General features: G+C 45.5%; 1 protein-coding gene and 2 non-coding genes across 4 annotated transcripts in view; 2 read left to right on the top strand and 1 right to left on the bottom strand.

Annotated features, from left to right (window-relative positions):
- The window catches only part of LOC137310836 (zinc finger protein 585A-like), a 16,953-nt gene extending 376 nt beyond the window's left edge, over window positions 1–16,577 (top strand). Inside the window, exons 2-3 of one of the 2 annotated variants that reach the window (XM_067978419.1) lie at window positions 4,600–7,320; window positions 15,950–16,577. In XM_067978419.1, the coding sequence (XP_067834520.1) occupies window positions 4,949–6,688 (1,740 nt within the window). In that variant the 5' untranslated portion in view covers window positions 4,600–4,948 and the 3' untranslated portion in view covers window positions 6,689–7,320; window positions 15,950–16,577. Of the gene's footprint in view, window positions 1–4,599; window positions 9,770–15,949 lie in introns of both variants that reach the window. The other variant, XM_067978418.1, reaches the window with a different exon arrangement.
- Window positions 14,858–14,931, top strand: trnat-agu (transfer RNA threonine (anticodon AGU)). Its single transcript has one exon. It is a non-coding gene; the product is annotated as a tRNA-Thr (tRNA).
- Window positions 16,578–17,876: 1,299 nt separating the features above from the next.
- trnal-uaa (transfer RNA leucine (anticodon UAA)) lies at window positions 17,877–17,959 on the bottom strand. Its single transcript has one exon. It is a non-coding gene; the product is annotated as a tRNA-Leu (tRNA).
- Between the last annotated feature and the right edge of the window lie 1,727 nt (window positions 17,960–19,686).

The raw sequence follows: 19,686 nt of genomic DNA, 5'->3' as shown, positions 1-19,686 counted from the left end.
GGACACTGGGGGGGTCACTGGGACATTCTGGTGCCACTGTCTGGGTCACTGGGACATTCTGGGGACACTGGGGGGTCACTGGGACATTCTGGGGACACTGGGGGATCACTGGGACATTCTGGGGACACTGGGGTGTGTCACTGGAACATTCTGGTGCCACTGTCTGGGTCACTGGGACATTCTGGGGACACTGGGGGGTCACTGGGACATTCTGGGGACACTGGGGTGTGTCACTGGAACATTCAGGTGATACTGGGGGGTCACTGGGACATCCGGGGGGGTCACTGGGGGGTCACTGGGACATTCTGGGGACACTGGGGGTCATTGGGACATTCTGGGGACACTGGGGGGGTCACTGGGACATTCAGGGGACACTGAGGGATCACTGGGACATTCTGGGGTCACTGGGGGGGGTCATTGGGACATTCTGGGGACACTGGGGGGGTCATTGGGACATTCTGGGGACACTGGGGGGTCACTGGGACATTCTGGGGTCACTGGGGGTTCACTGGGACATTCTGGGGCCACGGGGGGGGTCCACTGGGACATTCTGGGGCCACTGGGGGGGATCACTGGGACATTCTGGGGACACTGGGGGGTCACTGGGTTTTAAACAGGAGGGTGGAGATCACACAGAGAGGGGGAAGGGATTGAACAGGGAGAGGGGGAAGGGATTGAACAGGGAGAGGGGGAAGGGATTGAACAGGGAGAGGGGGAAGGGATGGCTGCCATTTTGTCCAAGATGGGGGCCACGCCGGCCGCCGTTTTCTCCATGCTGTCCCCGTGCCATAACACAGAAATATATAAATACATTATAAATATATAGATAATATATTATAAATACAAGTTGTTGTTGTGGTGGTGGCCCAAACACAAAGGCCGCCACTCTGGCATCCCCGGCTGCACTCTGGGCTGACTGGCTGCACTCTGGGCTGACTGGCTGCACTCTGGGCTGACTGGCTGCACTCTGGGCTGACCGGCTGCACTCTGGGCTGACCGGCTGCACTCTGGGCTGACCGGCTGCACTCTGGGCTGACCGGCTGCACTCTGGGCTGACCGGCTGCACTCTGGGCTGACCGGCTGCACTCTGGGCTGACCGGCTGCACTCTGGGCTGACCGGCTGCACTCTGGGCTGACCGGCTGCACTCTGGGCTGACCGGCTGCACTCTGGGCTGACCGGCTGCACTCTGGGATGCCCGGCTGCACTCTGGGATGCCCGGCTGCACTCTGGGATGCCCGGCTGCACTCTGGGATGCCCGGCTGCACTCTGGGATGCCCGGCTGCACTCTGGGCTGACTGGCTGCACTCTGCCATCACTCTGGGGTCACTGGGACATTCTGGGGTCACTGCGGGATCACCGGGGGCACTCTGTCGGCCACCTGCCGCCATTTTGTCCAAGATGGTGGCTGCGTTGCCCGCCATTTTGTCCAAGATTGCGTCTCGCCGGCCGCTATTTTGTTTAATTTATTATATAAATAATTCAATTGTTTAAAATGTAATGTTAATAATTCAATAGTTTAATTCAATATAAAAATAATCAATTGCTTAATTTATTACATAAAGAAGCCAATTGTTTAATGTATTATATCAATAATTATTTAATTTAATGTACAATTAGTTCAACTATTTAATTATATAAATAATTCAATAGTTTATATTATATAAATAATTCAATGCATTAATTCATTATATAAATAATTTAACAGCTTAATTTATTATATAATAATTCATGTGTCTAATTTATTATAGCAGAAATCCAATAGTTTAATTTATAATGAATTGTTTTATTTATTGTATAAATAATTCAATTGCTCAATTCATTATATAAATAATTCAAGTATTTAATTTATTATAAAAATAATACAATAGCTTAATTCATTTCATGAATAATACAAGTGTTGAATTTATTATATAAAGAAACAATTCTTTAATTTATTATATAAATAATTGAATTGATTATTTGATTATCTAAATAATTCAAATGTTTAATTTATGATATCAATAATTCAAAAGCTCAAATCATTAGAAAAATAATACAAGTGTTAAATTTATTATATAAAGAAACAATTAGAATCAGAGAAGTTTACAACATGGAAACAGGCCCTTCGGCCCAACATGTCCATGTCGCCCAGTTTATACCACTAAGCTAGTCCCAATTGCCTGCACTTGGCCCATATCCCTCGATACCCATCTTACCCATGTAACTGTCCAAATGCTTTTTAAAAGACAAAATTGTACCCGCCTCTACTACTGCCTCTGGCAGCTCGTTCCAGACACTCACCACCCTTTGAGTGAAAAAATTGCCCCTCTGGACCCTTTTGTATCTCTCCCCTCTCACCTTAAATCTATGCCCCCTCGTTATAGACTCCCCGACCTTTGGGAAAAGATTTTGACTATCGACCTTATCTATGCCCCTCATTATTTTATAGACTTCTATAAGATCACCCCTAAACCTCCTACTCTCCAGGGAAAAAAGTCTCAGTCCATCCAAACTCTCCCTATAAGTCAAACCATCAAGTCCCGGTAGCATCCTAGTAAATCTTTTCAGCACTCTTTCTCGTTTAATAATATCCTTTCTATAATAGGGTGACCAGAACTGTACACAGTATTCCAAGTGTGGCCTTACTAATGTCTTGTACAACTTCAACAAGACATCCCAACTCCTGTATTCAATGTTCTGACCAATGAAACCAAGCATGCTGAATGCCTTCTTCACCACCCTATCCACCTGTGACTCCACTTTCAAGGAGCTATGAACCTGTACTCCGAGATCTCTTTGTTCTTTCACTCTCCCCAACGCCCTACCATTAACGGAGTAGGTCCTGGCCCGATTTGATCTACCAAAATGCATCACCTCACATTTATCTAAATTAAACTCCATCTGCCATTCATCGGCCCACTGGCCCAATTTATCAAGATCCCGCTGCAATCCGAGAGAACCTTCTTCACTGTTCACAATGCCACCAATCTTGTGTCATCTGCAAACTTACTAACCATGCCTCCTAAATTCTCATCCAAATCATTAATATAAATAACAAATAACAGCGGACCCAGCACCGATCCCTGAGGCACACCGCTGGTCACAGGCCTCCAGTTTGAAAAACAACCCTCTACAACAATTTTGTATCCAATTTATTATGTAAATAATTCAAGTGTTTCATTCATTATATAAATAATTCAACTAAATATTGAATTCTTTATATAATAAATTAAACAAAGGAATATTTATATAATGAATTAAACTATTGAATTATTTTTATGATACAATAAATAAACACTAATTGTTCATGTAACAAATTAAACAATTGATTATTTAATGAATTGAACTGTTCAATAATTTATGAAATGAATTGAACGATTGAATTATTTATATAATAAATTAAACACTTGAATTATCTGCTTCCAATGTCTTTGTTTTTCGGCTTGATATTAAGATCATCAATGGCGGATGCATCACCCAGCATGCAGCGCGGTACAGATTGTGCCCTATCTGAATCCGTGGAGCCCAGTGCGCAGGCGCAGTAGTGACTCATTATCGGGCAGTGTGTCCTGAGCATGCGCGGCCAGTCGAGGCTGCGGGAGGAGCGCGTTCGGTGCAGGTCAGAGGATCGGAGCAAGAGGCTCAATAAACCCCGGGGCCCGGGTCCGGGCTCAGGCCCAGGCTCAGGCTTTACAAACCCCGAGTGCGGCCCCAGACCCGAATATAAAACAGTGAACATTATCCCCCCCTCACTACCCGCCGGGAAATGAAGGGGAAATGGGGATCGGTCAGGGAGCGTCTGTAAATGAAGGAGAAATGGTGATCGGTCAGGGAGCGTCTGTAAATGAAGGAGAAATGGTGATCGGTCAGGGAGCGTCTGCAAATGAAGGAGAAATGGCGATCGGTCTGGGAGTGTCTGTAAATGAAGGAGAAATGGTGATCTCTATACCTTTCGTCATCCAGGGAGCTCTAGCTTTGGATGTTGTTCCTTTCCTCCTCGTGGGAATCTGTCCACTCTGCACCCAAACCAACTCCTCCTTGAAGGCCTCCCACTGTTCAATTACTGTTCTGCCTGCCAATTTTTGATACCAATCCACCTGGACAAGATCCCTTTTTAACTCATTGGAATTAGCCCTCCTCCAGTTAAGAATTTTCACATTTGACTGTCCCCTGTCCTTTTCCATTACTGTTCTAAACCTAATGAGATTATGATCACTGCTGCCCCACTGAAACATGCTCCACCTGCCCCACTTCATTCTCCACACCGAGCCCACTGCTGTACTCACACTCTCTCACACTCACTCTCTCACACTCACTCTCACACTCACTCTCTCACACTCACTCTCTCACACTCACTCTCTCACACTCACTCTCTCACACTCACTCTCTCACACTCACTCTCACATTCCTCTCTCACCCTTGCACTTATGGTTTCGGGCCACTGAAAGATGATGCGATGGGTTTGGATTTCAGCACAGGGAGGAGGGAGAGTGTGTGGGACGGGGATTTACAGTTTTGAGGAATGAGAGAGGAAATAATGTTCCATAGAAAGTAAAGTTATCTGATCTGAATTTTTATCCTGTAATTACAGTGATAACTTTTATAAACTCCTTTTACAGGGGAGGATTTGCAGAGGGAAACTCAAACCAAAGATCACGTCAAGATCTGACAGAGTCACTCGATTCATCAGGACCTGAATATCATCGGCCTTTAAATGTGGAAGGAGAAACATTTGTCTGTTCTGTCTGTGGGAGAAGATTTCAAACATCAGTGTGAGTGGAAAAGCACCGAGACACACACTGAGTGAGAGTGTTCCAGTGCACTGACTGTGGAAAGAGCTTTAACCAGTTGCACAGCCAGAAAAAACATCGCACCGTTCATAGCGGGGAGAAACCGTACACGTGTTCTGTGGGTGGACGAGGCTTCAACTGATCGTCCAACCTGGAGAGACACAAGGACACCCGGACCATGGAGAAACCGTGGAAATGTGGGGACTGTGGGAAGGGATTCAATTACCCTTCAGAGCTGGAAACTCATCGACGCAGTCACACTGGGGAGAGGCCGTTCACCTGCTCCGTGTGTGGGAAGGGATTCATTCGGTCATCCAGCCTCCAGACACACCAGCGAGTTCACTCTGATGAGAGACCTTTTAAATGTTCTGACTGTGAGATGAGGTTCAAAAGCAAAATTAATCTGCTGATACACCAACGCACTCACACGGGGGAGAGGCCGTTCACCTGCTCCGTGTGTGGGAAGGGATTCGCTATTTCATCCAGCCTCCAGACACACCAGCGAGTTCACACTGGGGAGAGACCTTTTAAATGTTCTGACTGTGAGAAAAGGTTTAAATGCAAAAGGAATCTGCTGACACACCAATGTACCCACACTGGGGAGAGGCCGTTCTCCTGCTCCGTGTGTGGGAAGGGATTCACTCAGTCATCCCTCCTCCTGACACACCAGCGAGTTCACACTGGGGAGAGGCCGTTCACCTGCTCCATGTGTGGGAAGGGATTCACTCAGTCATCCCTCCTCCTGACACACCAGCGAGTTCACACTGGGGAGAGGCCGTTCACCTGCTCCGTGTGTGGGAAGAGATTCACTCGGTCATCCAGCCTCCAGACACACCAGCGAGTTCATTCTGATGAGAGATCTTTTAAATGTTCTGACTGTGAGAAGAGGTTTAAAAGCAAAAGTAATCTGCTGATACACCAACGCACTCACACTGGGGAGAGGCCGTTCATCTGCTCTGTGTGTGGGAAGGGATTCACTCGGTCATCTGAGCTTCTGACACACCAGCGAGTTCACACTGGGGAGAGGCCTTTTCAATGTTCTGACTGTGAGAAGAGGTTTAAAAGCAAAATTGAACTGCTGAAACACCAACGCACTCACACTGGGGAGAGACCGTTCATCTGCTCTGTGTGTGGGAAGGGATTCACTCGGTCATCTCACCTCCTGACACACCAGCGAGTTCACACTGGGGAGAGGCCGTTCACCTGCTCAGTGTGTGGGAAGAGATTCACACTGTCATCCACCCTCCTTACACACCAGCAAGTTCACTCCGATGAGAGACCTTTTAAATGTTATGACTGTGGGAAGAGGTATAAAAGCAAATGTAATCTGCTGACACACCAATGCACCCACACTGGGGAGAGGCCGTTCACCTGCACCTTGTGTGGGATGAGATTCACTCGGTCATCCATCCTGCTGAGACACCAGCGAGTTCACTCCGATGAGAGACCTTTTAAATGTTCTGACTGTGAGAAGAGGTTTAAAAGCAAATTTAATCTGCTGACACACCAACGCACTCACACTGGGGAGAGGCCGTTCTCCTGCTCTGTGTATGGGAAGGGATTCGCTGGGTCATCCACCCTGCTGAAACACCAGCGAGTTCACACTGGACAGGGGCCGTTCACCTGCTCCGTGTGTGGGAAGAGATTCACTCGGCCATCCAACCTGCAGAGACACCAGCGAGTTCACTCCGATGAGAGACCTTTCAAATGTTCTGACTGTGAGAAGAGGTATAAAAGCAAATTTAATCTGCTGACACACCAACGCACTCACACTGGGGAGGGGCCGTTCACCTGCTCAGTGTGTGGGAAGGGATTCGCTTGGTCATCCTCCCTGCTGAAACACCAGCGAGTTCACACTGAGAGACCTTCAAATGATCTGACTGTGGGAAGAGATTTAAAATCAGAAACGAACTGCTGAGACATCGACGCACTCACACTGGGGAGAGACTGTTCACCTGCTCCGTGTGTGGGAAGAGATTCACTCGATCATCCCACTTTCTGAAACATTAACTTGTGAACACTATTGAGTGACCTTTTAATGCAGTGACTGTGAGAAGAGCTTTAAAAGGAGAAATGAACTGCTGTCACATCATCGCATGCCCATTGGTTGAGAGACTGTTCACCTGCTCCGTGTGTGGGAAGGGATTCACTCAGTCATCACACGTGCTGAGACACCAGCGAGTTCACGAAATGAGCAGGTCCAACGAGCCGGTCTGTAACACAGGCCAATGACTCAGTGCAGCTCGTTACCCAGTCACTGGGCTCCGTTATAGCCTCTCCTTTGAGTAACACACAAAGAGAAATTGTAAATCTGAAACAGAAAGTGATAATGTATAACACTTCATATCAACCACCAGTTTTTCCCTCTTTCCGGCTTTTAAAACAATCTGTTTCACAGTTTGTCAAACCCGAAACAGCCTCTGGGATTTGCTGATTGAGAATTTCAGTGGAAATTGGGACCGTCATTAAGTATCGGAACAAATATCCCCGCTGAGGTTTCGGGATTGTTACTGGTTTATTTATATCAGTGAGTGACCAATTTTAAACCAGGTGAGGGTCTAAACCTAAGGTAAGAGCCTGGGATAGACAAGAGATTCTTCAATGTATCAAGTTAAATTACACTGATTCCACCAACACTGGACATCACATCCCTCAAACATTGTTACCTGTTACTGTATAAAACTGGTGAGGGTGGAAATGGGAAATAACTGCAAAAAACTTCATTGTATCAAAGTTAATTCTGATCATTATTATTATACAAACATTCTACAGCCGGTCCCTTAAAAAGGACCCAATATCAAACCAGTCCCCAGTCCTTGGGCCTGTGCCTATGTTGTGATTTTCACCCGCTTCTGACTGACTTGGTATCAGACGCACTCCCGTCAACAGTAAACGGATGGAGCCGGATCCATAAGAGAAAAATGAGGACCGAGCTCCGCGGTTCTCCCAGAGTGCGGGAGGCGGAGTAACAGCAGCAGACAGAGAGATCTCTCTAAACCAGCCGCTGCCGCCGGAGAGAAGCGAGTCCCGTTCCGAGCCGTGTCTGTCAGGCGCCCGCTGACCCTCTCTTCACTGAAGGGGACCGATTCAGCACCAACTCACACACCCACCATTGGATCATTGAATCACCTTCAACACCTGAATTACATCACCACTTAATCCTCTATACACGAGGAAATACAAACCTTGTCCACGCAACCTGTCCTCATAATTTAACCATTTTAGCCCCGGTATCATTCTGGTCTTTCTGCGCTGCACCTCCTGCAAGGCCAATATATCCTTCCTGAGGTCTGGTGCCCAGGACTGAATGCCGTACTCTAAATGTGGCCTTAGCAGAGTTTATAGAATTCTAACATAACTTCCACCCTTTTGAATTCCAGTTCCCTTGAGATAAAGGCCGACATTCCATTAGCCATTTAAATTATTTTTTGCACCTGTCTGCCAACTCTTCCTGATTTCCCAAAGTATCTCTGCTCACCCACAGTTCCTGGCTTCTCACCATTTTGAAAATACTCTGATTTATCTTGCTTCGGGCAAAAGTGGATGGTCTCACACTTCCCCAGATTGAAACTTTGAACAGTCTGGGGCTCTTTTGTATCGAAAAGAGAAGGCTGAGGGTGACCTGATACAGGACTTTAAGATTATGCAAGGGTTTGATCGGTCAGATGTAGATAAGGTGTTTGTACTTTTGGGAGTGGGGACGTCAGAACTTCGGGCCATGAATATAATAGTCATCAATAAATCCAATCTGGCATTCAAGAGAAACATATTTATCCAGAGAGGCGTTAGAATGTGCAGCTCGCTCCCACAAGGAGTAGTTAAGACGAATCGCATGGATGCATTTACGGTGAAGTGAGATAAACACATGGAGGAGAAAGGAATATTCGGGTTTGCTCATAGGGTTAGATGAAGAGGGGTTGGAGGAGGCTCGTCTGCAGCATAAACACCGGTATAGTCCAGTTGGGCCGAATTGCCTGTTTCTGTGATGTACATTCGATGTAATTCTATGTAAGTTCCATCTGACACAGTTTTACCAACTCACTGAATCTATCAATTTCCCTTTATAACTTTATGCTCCCATCTACACTACTCACTGCGTCACCTAACTTGGTGTCGTCAACAAACCTGGATATACCGCTCTCTATTCCTTTATCTGCCTCATTTATACAGATCCCTGGGGGACACCACTCATCAAATCCTGTCAATTTGAGTACATACCCATTAACCCGACTCTCTGTCTCCTACCTCCAAACCAACTCCCTCCCCATGTCAATGGGTTGCTTTGAATTCCACATGTTCTCATTTATGTTAACACTCTCTGATGTTAAACCTTAACGAATGCCTCTGGAAGTCAATATACACATAGCCCCCATAGACACTCCATCATTTACCACGTTAGTTACATCTTCAAAAAGGTCAACTAGTTTCGTTGGACTTGACTTACACTTTACAAATCCATGCTGGCTCTCTCTGATCAATTCATGTTTATCCAAGTGCTCAGCATGGTGTGAGGACAACACAGTGTGCTGAGAGTTCGGTACGTGTGGGAGTTTGGTGAAGTGGGGGAAGGAGGTGCTGCTTTGCCTTGCTTTTCCTGCAGAGCGGTAGTGGACCTGAGAGCGGTGAGCGGCGGGAGAGAGCGAGACCAGAGCGGGGATAAAAACAGCGCGGAGAGAGCGAGAGTCCAGTCGGTGAGCGGCGGTAAAGAGCGAGACCAGAGCGGGGATAAAAACAGCGCGGAGAGAGCGAGAGTCCAGTCGGTGAGCGGCGGTAAAGAGCGAGACCAGAGCGGGGATAAAAACAGCGCGGAGAGAGCGAGAGTTCAGTCGGTGAGCGGCGGGAGAAAGCGAGACCAGAGCGGGGATATAAACAGCGCGGAGAGAGTGAGACCAGAGCTTACTCTGAGAGCGAGACTCAGACCAACGGCAGTTCGGGGTGACGTCACCAGTCAGAAAGTGACGCGGCACAGGGGAGGCAGCTGATTGGTGAGTAGGTTCAGGTGAGTATTTCTACCATTTTACTGTAAGTAAAGTAATAAGAAAGGGAAGATCTGCAGGTTTTATAGCAGATAGTGTTTTTTTTTTAGTGAACCTAGGTCCCTAGTATAGTAAACATTTTCTAATTTCAACGTAATTTAAAAGGGGTAACTAAGCTAAGGCAAGTCATGGCAGCAGACCTCGCACCCGTGATATGCTCCTCCTGCAAGATGTGGGAAGTCATGGACACTACCAGTGTCCCTGCTGACCATGTGTGCGGGAAGTGTGTCCACCTGCAGCTACTGACCGATCGTATCTCGGAGCTGGAGCTGCGGGTGGACTCACTGTGGAGCATCCGCGATGCAGAGAAACTCGTGGATAGCACATTTAGCGAGTTGGTCACACCGCAGGTAAAGGGTATACAGGCAGGAAGTGAATGGGTGACCACCAGGAAGAGTAAGAGATGCAGGCAGGTAGTGCAGGGGTCCCCTGTGGCCATCCCCCTCTCAAACAGATATGCCACTTTGGATGCTGTTGGGGATGACTTATCAGGGGAAGGCAGCAGCAGCCAACTTCCTGGCACCACGGGTAGCTCTGCTGCACAGGCTGGGAGGAAAAAGAGTGGCAGAGCTATAGTGATAGGGGACTCAATTGTAAGGGGAATAGACAGGCGTTTCTGCGGCCGCAACCGAGACTCCAGGATGGTGTGTTGCCTCCCTGGTGCAAGGATCAAGGATGTCTCGGAGCGGCTACAGAACATTTTGGAGGGGGAGGGCGAACAGCCAGCTGTCGTGGTGCACATAGGCACCAACGATATAGGTAAAAAAGGAGATGAGGTCCTAAAAGCAGAATATAGGGAGTTAGGAGGTAAATTAAAAAATAGGACCTCAAAGGTAGTAATCTCAGGATTGCTGCCAGTGCCACGTGCTAGTCAGAGTAGAAATAGGAGGATATTTCAAATGAATACGTGGCTAGAGGAATGGTGCAAGGGGGAGGGATTCAAATTCCTGGGACACTGGAAACGGTTCTGGGGGAGGTGGGACCAGTACAAACCGGACGGTCTGCACCTGGGCAGGGCCGGGACCGCTGTCCTAGGAGGAGTGTTTGCTAGTGCTGTTGGGGAGGGTTTAAACTAAAGTGGCAGGGGGTTGGGAACCTGAGCAGGGAGAGAGAGGAAAGCGTAACAGGAAGGGACAGAAGGTATGGAGTAATAGGTAAAGTGTTAAAAAAGGAAAAAGCAGGAACTAAGCGTCACAAAACAGATTTGAAAGTTCTTTATCTGAATGCACGTAGCATTCGTAATAAAATGGACGAGTTAACGGCACAAATAACTACGTATGGGTATGATCTTGTGGCCATTACAGAAACATGGCTGCAGGGTGACAACGACTGGGAATTAAATATGCCAGGGTATTTAACAATCAGGAAGGACAGGCAGGAAGGAAGGGGAGGTGGGGTGGCTATGTTAATAAAGGAAGGAATCACTGTAATACAGAGAAATGATATTGGGACAAAGCATCAAGATAATGAAACAGTTTGGGTGGAGATAAGGAATAATAAGGGAAAAAAACATTAGTGGGCGTAGTATATAGGCCTCCTAATAGTTGCAACTCTGCTGGAAGAAGTATTAATCAGGAAATAGTCGGGGCATGTAATAAGGGAACAGCCATAATTATGGGGGATTTTAATTATCATATTAACTGGACAAATCAAATTGGGCAGAGCAGCCTTGAGGACGAGTTCATTGAGTGCATCAGGGATGGATTTCTTGAGCAGGATGTAACTGATCCTACAAGGGGGCAGGCAACCTTGGACCTGGTCCTGTGTAATGAGTCAGGATTAATTAATAATGTCCTAGTTAAGGATCCCTTTGGAACGAGCGACCACAACATGGTTGAATTCCATATCCAATTAGAGGGTGAGAAGGTTGATTCTCAAACAAGCGTACTGAGCTTGAATAAAGGAGACTATGATGGTATGAGAGCGGAATTGATTAAAGTGGACTGGGAAAATAGATTAAAGGGTAAGACGGTACATGAGCAGTGGTGTTCATTTAGGGAGTTATTTTACAACTTTCAAAATAAATATATTCCACTGAGGAAAAAAGGGTGTAAAAGAAATGACAGCCATCCGTGGCTAAGTAAAGAAATCAAGGATAGTATCCGACTAAAAACAAGGACATATAAGGTAGCCAAACTTAGTGGGAGGATAGAAGATTGGGAATTCTTCAAAAGACAGCAAAAAGTAACTAAAGGATTGATTAAGAAAGGGAAGTTAGATTATGAAAAGAAATTAGCAAAAAATATAAAAACAGATAGCAAGAGTTTCTATAGTTATATAAAAAGAAAAAGGGTGGCTAAGGCAAACATAGGTCCCTTAGAGGATGAGACCGGGAAATTAATGGTGGGAAACATGGAGATGGCAAAAATGCTGAACAAATATTTTGTTTCAGTCTTTACAGTAGAGGACACCAAGAATATCCCAACACTGGACAAACAGGGGACTCTCGGGGGGGAGGAGCTAAATACGATTAAAATCACTCAGGAGATGATACTCAGTAAAATAATGGGACTCAAGGCGGATAAATCCCCTGGACCTGATGGCTTCCATCCTAGGGTCTTGAGGGAAGTGGCAGTAGGGATTGTGGATGCTTTGGTGATAGTTTTCCAAAATTCCCTGGACTCAGGAGAGGTCCCGGCAGATTGGAAAACTGCTAATGTAACACCGTTATTTAAAAAGGGTAGTAGGCAGAAGGCTGGAAATTATAGGCCAGTTAGCTTAACATCTGTGGTGGGTAAAATTTTGGAGTCTATTATTAAGGAGACAGTAACGGAACATTTAGATAAGCATAATTTAATAGGACAAAGTCAGCATGGCTTTATGAAGGGGAAGTCATGTCTGACAAATTTGCTTGAGTTCTTCGAGGATATAACGTATCGGGTGGATAAAGGGGAACCAGTGGACATAGTGTATTTAGACTTCCAGAAGGCATTCGACAAGGTGCCACATAAAAGATTATTACTTAAGATAAAAAATCACGGGATTGGGGGTAATATTCTGGCATGGGTGGAGGATTGGTTATCGAACAGGAAGCAGAGAGTTGGGATAAATGGTTCATTTTCGGACTGGCAACCAGTAACCAGTGGTGTTCCACAGGGGTCGGTGCTGGGTCCCCAACTCTTTACAATCTATATTAACGATTTGGAGGAGGGGACCGAGTGCAACATATCAAAATTTGCAGATGATACAAAGATGGGAGGGAAAGTAGAGAGTGAGGAGGACATAAAAAACCTGCAAGGGGATATAGACAGGCTGGGTGAGTGGGCGGAGATTTGGCAGATGCAATATAATATTGGAAAATGTGAGGTTATGCACTTTGGCAGGAAAAATCAGAGAGCAAGTTATTTTCTTAATGGCGAGAGACTGGAAAGTACTGCAGTACAAAGGGATCTGGGGGTCCTAGTGCAAGAAAATCAAAAAGTTGATATGCAGGTGCAGCAGGTGATCAAGAAAGCCAACGGAATGTTGGCTTTTATTGCTCGGGGGATAGAATATAAAAACAGGGAGGTATTGCTGCAGTTATATAAGGTATTGGTGAGACCGCACCTGGAATACTGCATACAGTTTTGGTCTCCATACTTAAGAAAAGACATACTTGCTCTCGAGGCAGTACAAAGAAGGTTCACTCGGTTAATCCCGGGGATGAGGGGGCGGACATATGAGGAGAGGTTGAGTAGATTGGGACTCTACTCATTGGAGTTCAGAAGAATGAGAGGCGATCTTATTGAAACATATAAGATTGTGAAGGGTCTTGATCGGGTGGATGCAGTAAGGATGTTCCCAAAGATGGGTGAAACTAGAACTAGGGGGCATAATCTTAGAATAAGGGGCTGCTCTTTCAAAACTGAGATGAGGAGAAACTTCTTCACTCAGAGGGTGGTAGGTCTGTGGAATTTGCTGCCCCAGGAAGCTGTGGAAGCTACATCATTAGATAAATTTAAAACAGAAATAGACAGTTTCCTAGAAGTAAAGGGAATTAGGGGTTACGGGGAGCGGGCAGGAAATTGGACATGAAGCTGAGTTCGGATCGGTCAGTGCCCTGTGGGTGGCGGAGAGGGCCCAGGGGCTATGTGGCCGGGTCCTGCTCCGACTTCTTGTGTTCTTTAGATTTGTGGTTGGGATCAGATCAGCCATGATCTTATTGAATGGCGGAGCAGGCTCGAGGGGCCGATTGGCCTACTCCTGCTCCAATTTCTTATGTTCTTATGTTCTCAGTCATTCTTTCCCTAATAACAGATTCTGGTAACTTCCCCACAGACGAATCGGTCTATAATTTCCTGTTTTATCTCTCCTACCCTTCCTAATTAATGGAATGACATTGGCAATTTTTCAATCCATGAAATTATTCCTGAATCAAGAGAGTTTTGAACGATCATGACTAAAGCATGTACAATTTCCTCACCTATTCCCCTTAGTCCCCTGGGATGGTAAACATCAGGTCCTGGAGATTTGTTTATCTTTAGTCTAATTGTTTTCTCCAATACCATTATTTTACTTACACTGATTTATTTTCAGTTTTCCTCGTATCTGGTTTATTATCCTCATGCTTTTCTGTGTGTATCAGCAAGTCTGCCATTTCCTGAATTTCAATTATAATATCACTTCCATCTGTCTTTAAGGGGCCCACATTACTCTTAGTCACCCTTTTTTCTCATAATATACGTGTAAAGACCTTGAAAGTTGTCCTTAATTTCACTCACAAGTTTTTCCCGTTTTCCCTCTTTGCACCTTTTATGTTTTTTTCGTTTCAGCACCACAATAAACAACACTTCACTGTGAAATTTGCTTAATTAGTTCTTCAGTGTCAGAGCGAGAATTGTCCATCCCTAATTTATTTAAAGTAACAAACACAAGCACAAATATTCATTCGTGTATCAAAGCACTGATGGACACAGAAAGATAAACACAGCTTGAAACGCAGTCAGTATCGGGATTCACAGGGAAACGGGCAAGCGAAAGAGACAAAGATCAAACAGTCTGAACCCACAACAGAATGTGACGTGTAGCTGATAGATATTAATGAGAGGAGGTGAGAGACAGTACCATGAATTGGCACCGTGGCTTAGTTGGTTAAAACACCTGTCTAGTAAACAGGAGATTCTGGGTTCAACTCCCAGCGGTGCCTTTGTGTAATTCATGGTGTTTGTGAATTTGAGAAGCACACAGTGCTGTGTTTTGTTCAGGATCCAACACGGAACTGATCAGGAGGTCTCTTCAAAAATGCCTTTTCATTATGCAGACAGCTCTCTCATAGAATGTGTCCGTGATACGTTCTTGTTTCTGGGCTCGTTGAGTTCGGGGTATAATTCTTGATTCGAGGTTCATACCCTGGAGAAGCCCTTATTTAGACCTGGACTTTTGATCCTTGAACTGCGGTTCAAACTTTTGCAACGAGGGAAAAGGAGTCCCCAAATCACTCCACCTGAATCTCACGCGGTCTCGGAAGAAATTCAGTTCAAACAATCAGGACTTTAAAGGCACCTCAATGACCTGCACTTTCATTGAATGAGCTTTGCTTCCAATTGCATTCGACCTTGAAACCGCTCTGGTCTTTCATCTCACTGAAGCAGAGTGTGGCCGCTCTGTATCTGTGAGCATGTCGGTGACGAGGTTAGTTCTGATATTGGTCGCTTTCAATTTTTAAGATCTCGCCAAGCTGAGGGAAAAGAAACCGCGAATCGAATTGTCCCTGTAAGTGATGAATTGAAGGGATTGGTGCTCCAAGCAGATCTGGAAAATGCGCAGTGCGGTCACTCAGGAATTCCAAATCCACCCTCTCGCCACTCGGCGATCATATTAACTGAGCTTTGCTCTGGTCCAGTGTCACCGCGCTGAAATCGAGTATTTCTCCGGCTGGTTTCCCTTAACTTCACAGTTGTTGGTTTAAGATTGAAGACCGGCTCGTTGGATTTTCACTCCTGCAAGTTTCAACCATTCATTTTGCAAAAGTGAACTGATAGTAGACAGCTGTTATATTGGTCACTGTAGTCTCAACGTTTAGCTCATGGAATTACACATTTAGCATCGGGCTTTTCCGCTTGTCTCGGTGGTGCAAAAGTTTGATGATTCGAGTCCTTATTATATTTTTCCTCAGGATTCATCGCCTCAAAGTTCCAGGGTTTCAATGTGTGTTTTGTCTGCAGGAAAATGTACCGTGATCATTGCCGGCTGAGCAGGGCTGATATTCCACCATTTACCCTGCGGTCGGAAATCAGGAACATGAATCATACAAAGGAACGGAACATTGGCTTCACGGAAATCACAATTCATCTTGACAGACAAGCCCCTGAAAGGCCCGAAGGGAGGTCACACTCGCAGTAGGAGAGCTGGTTTACTGTGACAGAGAGATTTCTGCAGTGAGTGAGACCAGACTGTTTCTATTTTCAGAGAATAAATGTCACACCCTTTATTTTGGAAAAGCAAAACGGTGGGGATTTTTATCACAGCCCGATGCCTTTCGTGTCGTATCAGATGTTCCCTGTTGCGTTACTTTCATCTTCATCGGAGAACCGGTTCGGGCGTTCCTGTGATAAACGGCGACAATTGCCGATTAATGTTAAATTTAACAATGGCTGCACTGAGTTTTTAATCCCACTCTTAAGATGCAGTCTGTAAAATGATGAAATTTGATCACATGCAAAGCACAAAAATCTTATTAAAGTTTTGACTGTCTCTCGGTAACCACGTCAGCATCTCCTTCAGTCTGAAATAGAAAGTTATTGGTTGATTAATGGTGATTAAAACAGTCATTCAACTACGAACAGGGTTTAATTAGCTTCATGTAATTATTTATTAAGTTCATAACTCTTGTTAAATTTAATTCTCTGACTGGGAATGGAACCACGCGGTGATGGGAGCACTGAATTTTAACCACCAGTCCATCGGGGAGCTCCCAGGATTGAGCACCGGACACTATGGAACTGATGAGATTTATTTTTCTTTCACTCTTCCGTGATTCATTCAGCTCTGTGTTTATTCTCAGGCCTCTTATCTCTCCCTTCTTTTCAGTTTCTGACTACGGATATTCCTCTGGTCAAATATGAATAATATAGAATATCTCACAGCCCCGCTATATTTGCTCCTTCTCTGTACAGTTCTGTACAAAATCAAACTGTCGGCAGATACCGACAGTGTCTCTCCCTCACTCCCCACAGGAGCAGCAGGAGATGACACTTTAAACTGCCAGTTGCTTCAAACGATGCCCGATAGACCTGCGTTGCTTTGGAGTTTTCCCAGCAGCTGCATTGATTCGATGCGTGAATTTTGGAAATGGAAACATGTCCATCAGCAGCTTGTGGGAGTATTTTCCCTCACTTTCCATTCCATGTCCATGCCTACTTGCACTTGGTGCTGTCATTGCCTGAACATCACCTTCTGTCCCGATAGTAGTTCGAACAGAAAATGCCATTTTGTGCGAGCAGCTTGTCTGACACGAAAATGACCTGAATTACAAAGGGGCAAGTGGGAAAGGCCGCGTTGGTCTGCTTGTTCACAGCAAAGAATTTTCAGCGTTACCTTGTGGTTCAGTGTTTAGGATTCGGAGCTTTCATCACCACGGCAACGGTTCGATTGGTGTCTGTCTCAACATCCGCATATTATCCACTCTACCATAAGTGGACTGGACTCAAATTGCTGATTTTTCACTGTGAGGGTGAAGAGACATAAATGTGTGGACATTAGTTACGAATTCATCAGCTGGGTTGCACCTTTGCTTCTCCCCCCGTCTCAGTCTTTCCATCTTTACCCTTCACTGCCGGTGTTCCAGGTTCGATCATCCGTGGCCGTTCAACGAAGCCTGAGAAGTCCATGAGGGAAAAACACAGAGAGACAGAGACAAGGTGGGATCAAAGTATAGGAAGAAATAGGATCAATGTCAAGTTCTGCGAACGGGCAGAATTTAAGATGGAGCTTGGGAGAGATTCCTTCACGTGTCTTGCAATTTTGCAAGAGACCATTGGGCTCCGAATTAAAAGCATGAGCCGCGCTGGAGAGTCTCTCTGAGAGAGGGAATGCGGTTCGTCAACTCCAGTTCACATTTATTTGAGCAGTAAACATAACTTTTAGCAATAGTGCTGTCAGCAGGATTCGAACCTATGCAGGAAAATCCCATTCGAATTTTAAGTCCAACGCCTTAACCACTCGGCCATCGCAGCCACAGTTATTTATGCTGCACGGCTGTAAATCACAATGCGTAGGTTTATCACAAGCGATCTGTGATACAATGTTCTCTCCGACAGGTTTCCAACTCGACACTTGGAGCTTGATAACGTGCGGGCATTGCTGTTTCAGTGAGTGAATCCTCGTCTGCAACGTGGTGAGGTCGGGCTTCGATTCCCGCTCAATTCAGGATTATTATCATTCTCCATTCATAAGATCGTGTGAATTGGGATCTATTTGCACTCAGCTTCAATCTGCTCACCGTTCTGAAATATTTTCCTTTCTCCACATGTGTTGCGTCGAGGCTGGGTGGGAAAATCACTTTGCGAGTCCAACGCCTTAATCATTGGGTCATCGCAGCTGCAAACGATAAATCAGAATGCGGAAGGTTATCACAGGAGATCTATGAGACTGTATGTTCTTGCAGACGGGTTTCCAGCTGGACTCATGCAGCCAACACCTGTGCGGGCATTGCTGTTTCTGGGGTAAAATTCTCGCCTGCCAAGCGGGATGTTCGCGTTCCTTTACCGCCCAATGGAGCAGCATTTTCATTCTCCATTCATGAGGTCACGTGAATTGGGATACATTTACATTCAGCTTCAATCTGAACACCATCGTGAGACATTTTCCTTTCTCCATGTGTGTTGTGGTCAGAACCTCTGCATTCTGTCCTCCATGCACTGAGATTAAGTCAATCCTGCCGACTACACCGCTGACAAGACGTGAGAAGCCAATTAGTGATTTTACACTAAAAATGGTAACACCGCAGGGCTCGTTCGCGTTCTCTCACATGTCAATCAGCAAATACCCAAGTCGAGAATCATACCCCAAGATCAACAAGCCACTAATAATAAAGGGGTGCCACCCACAGCCGATCGGCCATCATTCTGTCCATCCAATCACGTTTTCTATTCCGATGTAGAGGAATGTCCAGTTCTATTCTAAATATTTCATATCAACAATATTAGCCTCTCTTTACCACATTCGTTTATTTACGTGCGACTTGTATTATCAAGTGAGACTTTGCAGAATTAATTGCTCTAAAGCTACATTGTTGTCTGTCTCGTCATCCGCAGATTATCCGCTCTACCACAAGTATCACAGTGACTACACTTCAGACGTCTTGTGGTCGTGAAAAGCGCTTTATAAATTCAAGACTTTCTTCTTATACTGGGATAAAATTACTGATGTTTTCACTGTGAGGACGAAGAGTCATGAATGTGTAGACATTAGTTACGAATTCATCTTCTGGATTGGTCCTTTACTTTTCCTACCGTCTCAGTCTTTCTATCTTTCCCCTTCTCTGCTGCTGTCGCTGGTTCGATCAGCCTGAGCCGTTCAAGGAAGCCGGAGGAGTCCATCAGGGGAAAACACAGAGAGAGACAGAGACATAGAGATAAAAGTATAGAAAAAATAACCTAAATATCAAGTGAGCAGAATTTATGATGGAGCTTGGGAGAGATAAAATCATAGAATCGTTTTAGCACAGAAGGAGGCCATTTGGCCCATCGAGCCTGTGCCATCTCTTTGTAAGGACAATCCAGTTCGTCCCATTCCCCCGTTCTTTCCCCGTAGACCCGCAAATATTTTCCCTTCAAATATTTTTGAAAGCCACGATGGAATCTGCTTTCATCCCCCTTTCTGGAAGCGCATTCCAGATTATAACTACTCGCTAAGTAACAATCGTTTTCCTCATATCGCCTTTGGTTCTTTTGTCAACCAC

This window comes from Heptranchias perlo, unplaced genomic scaffold, assembly GCF_035084215.1.
Source record: "Heptranchias perlo isolate sHepPer1 unplaced genomic scaffold, sHepPer1.hap1 HAP1_SCAFFOLD_282, whole genome shotgun sequence".
NCBI classification, from domain to species: domain Eukaryota; kingdom Metazoa; phylum Chordata; class Chondrichthyes; order Hexanchiformes; family Hexanchidae; genus Heptranchias; species Heptranchias perlo.
Note: the sequence above shows the minus strand (reverse complement) of the source record. Positions and strands in the feature narration are given on the sequence as shown.